The 3999-nt window shown below is 35.6% G+C and overlaps 1 protein-coding gene across 1 annotated transcript in view; it reads left to right on the forward strand.

The window, feature by feature from the left end:
* The first annotated feature begins 7 nt into the window (after nucleotides 1-7).
* The window catches only part of LOC111700830 (glutamate receptor ionotropic, kainate 1), a 24343-nt gene continuing 20351 nt past the window's right edge, over nucleotides 8-3999 (forward strand). The window contains exons 1-4 of the mRNA XM_023471884.1: nucleotides 8-97; nucleotides 768-861; nucleotides 2802-2895; nucleotides 3156-3229. Of these exons, the coding sequence (XP_023327652.1) occupies nucleotides 857-861; nucleotides 2802-2895; nucleotides 3156-3229 (173 nt within the window). The 5' untranslated portion in view covers nucleotides 8-97; nucleotides 768-856. The remainder of the gene's footprint in view (nucleotides 98-767; nucleotides 862-2801; nucleotides 2896-3155; nucleotides 3230-3999) is intronic.

A 3999-nucleotide genomic window follows, 5' to 3' on the forward strand; every position in this document is an offset into this window, starting at 1 on the left:
TTAAACAAACCAAATCGTTAAGAACAATATTAAAATGTAAACGACTAGTAAGAGTCAGTATCATCAATATCAAAACCGTTAGAAACATGGGAAAATGGTAAGAAAATCATAATCAAAATAAATACATTGATCATCTAAAACTAAATTTTCCGCCAAAAAATAATATTTTGCATTTTATGTGGGCGAGGTTTCCAAAAAAAGTATCTTAAGAAACATTACTAAGATCTGTTACATTTTATAATTTAAAAAATATAAAACGTTATACCAGGTTGCAAATATATTTGAATTAGACAATCATAGTTTGAGACATTTAAATGTTCATATCCTTTAAAATGCTACAAGAATTACCTTAAACCTCTGATCATAGGCTGACTTTTATTTTTAAACTATTTTTGTTGAAACCAACAAAAAAACATTTTCGATAATTCTAGAGTTCCGCACTTCAAGATGTGTGTCATACTTCGTATTAAAATTGTTTCTATCTCTTTCAAACTTTTATTGAACAAAAAAAGTTACAAATCTACGTTTGAATCTATGCTTGTTGAAACTGTATTGTAATTAAATCCAATTACCACATTGGAGAAGCTCATTAGTTTACTGCACAAAATTAAGTTGTTTGCAAGTCTTCTTTTTTCTTAGACCATACTGTAATAGTATTTTTAAAAATGATAGTTAATTTTTTATTAGTATATGTTAGAATTATTTATCATATTGTTGTACTAACTCTACTAGGTCAAGTTTAAAGAAGAAGAATTAATCTATTTTAGATACGGAGAAAGGAATTAAAACAGGAGAATGATGGTTCAACATTAATGCTGAGTTTATCTTAAGTCCGGTCGGAGCAGACCATATAAACATGAGGTAATCAATTCTTTTATTTAAAGATCTCTAATATCTTGGGGGTAACAACAGGCTTTAAGAAATGTCAAATTACCATGAGAGGTGCTGAGTATGAGTTAGAACAGATTGTTAGTTAAATTACTATTCAAATTATCATGTGTAACTGGTCCCTTCACTTATATTCCATGTGATATAAAAAATTAGATCAATTTCTAAGACTGGGTTGAATTCAAACTGCCTTGATTTTTTAATTAACCTCACACTGCTAACTAAGATGTGCTGCACGCTCTCACACACACAAACTAGAGACACGCGCCTTGCATTTAAAAAATCTATATCTCTAAAGATACAAAGAAGTTTAAGTGAGTTAAGACCAAAGGTCAAGGCGTTGTTGAGGCTGTCTTGAATTTTGACGACTAGGTTTCATTGTTGCCTAGATATCGGTGATCATATTCATAAATATTTTTTGGGAGAACTATAAATTAATTAAAGTTTTAAGCATTAATTTTTAAAAAGTAATTAGCAAATTCTCATCGTTTGTTGTTATTGGTGTATGTAACCACACCTAGTACCGTACTGTTTAGGTGTATGTTGTTGTTATTGGTGTATGTAACCACACCTAGTACTGTACTGTTTAGGTGTATGTTGTTGTTATTGGTGTATGTAACCACCAGGCGCGCAACTAGACATTTGGTTAGAGGGTGGCTAGGGGGAAATATTTTGCGCGAAGCGCGAAATTTTTTTTGGCCCCCCCTAAACATTTTTAGGGGGGGCAAGAAAAATGTGTGTTATATTTCTTAAGGGATGGGCATGCCCCCCCTTAATCAGGCTAGGGGGGGCCTGGCCCTCCCCTAGTTGCGCGCCTGGTAACCACACCTAGTACCGTACTGTTTAGGTGTATGTTGTTGTTATTGGTGTATGTAACCACACCTAGTACCGTACTGTTTAGGTGTATGTTGTTGTTATTGGTGTATGTCTGTCACCATGTTATATTTGAAAGGATACCCACAAAGGCGGGTAACAATACTCTAGTAGGCTTCAAGTCACACACCAATAATAAAACAAAGTAGTTGAACATTTATATTAAAGAGAAACAAAATGAAGGAATAAATAACCAAAGTCAAAAGACACAGATTTGGCACTCAGTGATGGGTTACTCCTTTGGCCTGATACTCCTTTGCTGGATACTCCTTTGGCTAGATACCTCCTTTGGCTAGATACTCCCTGGCTAGATACCTTCAACATGGTTTCTCCTCAGGGCTGCCTATCTCCTCAGGTCAATTATCCCCTCATGCAACACATCTCTTCTGGCACCATCTTTGTTCGGGTAACAAATCTCTTCAGCATGTTGTTTTCCCACAGCTCCAATCTGTCCAAGCAGTTTCTGTTTCATTGGACTGACTGCTTCTGACCACTGTGGGGAGTTGGCGAATGTCTTCATCCTCTCCTTGTGAGAGCTGGCGCACAACTGGCTTCTTTCTCTTTCCCTCTCTGTGTTCTGAACCCAGAACCCGCCAATTCTTAATCCTGGCTGGTCAACCCCTGTAGGGGGCAATACTAGATAAGGCGGCTGGAGCAGGAAGAGGGGGGGCCAGGTTTGGGTTGATTTTTCCTGAAGAATTTTCCATGCTCTATACCTATCCTCAGCAGGGAGGGGGGGGGGATGGTTACACTAGTACCGTACTGTTTAGGTGTATGTTGTTGTTATTGGTGTATGTAACCACACCTAGTACCATACTGTTTAGGTTTATGTTGTTGTTATTGGTGTATGTAACCACACCTAGTACTGTACTTTTTAGGTGTATGTTGTTGTTATTGGTGTATGTAACCACACCTAGTACTGTACTGTTTAGGTGTATGTTGTTGTTATTGGTGTATGTAACCACACCTAGTACTGTACTGTTTAGGTGTATGTTGTTGTTATTGGTGAATGTAACCACACCAAGTTCCGTACTGTTTAGGTTCATGTTGTTGTTATTGGTGTATGTAACCACACCTAGTACCGTACTGCCTCGGGTTATCCGTGTTGGAGCTATATTCACAGAGGATTTAAAGGTAAAAACAGTTTTAAAAAAAAGGGAAATGATTACTCGCCTCAAACTCTAATTTTCTAATCACTTTATATTTGCAACCTGATCATATATATAATAATTTCAGATCTGTAAGAATTCATGTTGTTAAACAGCAAAGGTTTACAGAATTAGGTTGCAAAATGTAAGGATCGGGAAATTAGAGTTAGCTAGGTGTAATAAGCTCTTTTATTTATATAAAAGAAATATTTCTTATTAATTATTAAGAATTAAATTACTTTTCAGGATTCCCCTACCGAGCTGGCCTTCAAGTATGCAGTTTACAAGATAAATCAGGATCCATATATTCTAACAAATAGGAAAATAACATTATCCTTGTATATGTAAACTAATCTTTGTTTGTTCCGATCATAACTCAGGAATTGTCTCAAATTTTGATAAAGATATTCGGTAAAACCATGAGAATGTTCTTAGCTTGGTTTGAAAACTCTATATATGAGTAGGTTGGCTTTCACAGAGAAATCTTAGTTTCCATTCAAAGCTCGATTTCCAATCTAAGATTACATTTAAACTTCTACTTTTACCAATTTCTGTACCACAATCTTCCTAATTTGGATTAGGTAGGTCAAACCAAGAGAAAACGCCTGGCGACACTTCAAAATTTGCCCATTCACCTTAGTTGGTCCATTATTTTATAAATGAACTAACATAGCTCTGTTAACTATAACGATATAGCTAAAACTATCTCGCTTCTCTGTAGCTGCAATATCTATATATAAATTTGGCTTGTTTGTCTGTCTGTTTGTTTGTCTGTTTGTTTGTTTGTATCCAATAAACGTCAAAACGGCTGAACCGATCGGGCCCAAATTTTTTGTGGGACATCTAGGGAGCCCAGGGAAGGTTTATGAATCATCAAAATTTCAAATATTTGTCTCTATCAAAATTCGATCGTCATTAAATTTTTTAAAATTTTGAAAATCCGCGAAATTTTTTGTAAAAATCCGCGAATTATTTTTGTTTAGTTTTACGATGTACACAAAGAGAACATGTTTACAATTAATTTAGAAGATGGGCGCGAAGCGCCCTCTAAGGCTAGAAAGAAGGGCGCGAAGCGCCTTGAATTTCTAGT

The sequence above is a fragment of the Eurytemora carolleeae genome, unplaced genomic scaffold, assembly GCF_000591075.1.
Source record: "Eurytemora carolleeae unplaced genomic scaffold, Eaff_2.0 scaffold81, whole genome shotgun sequence".
Taxonomy (NCBI): Eukaryota; Metazoa; Arthropoda; class Copepoda; order Calanoida; family Temoridae; genus Eurytemora; species Eurytemora carolleeae.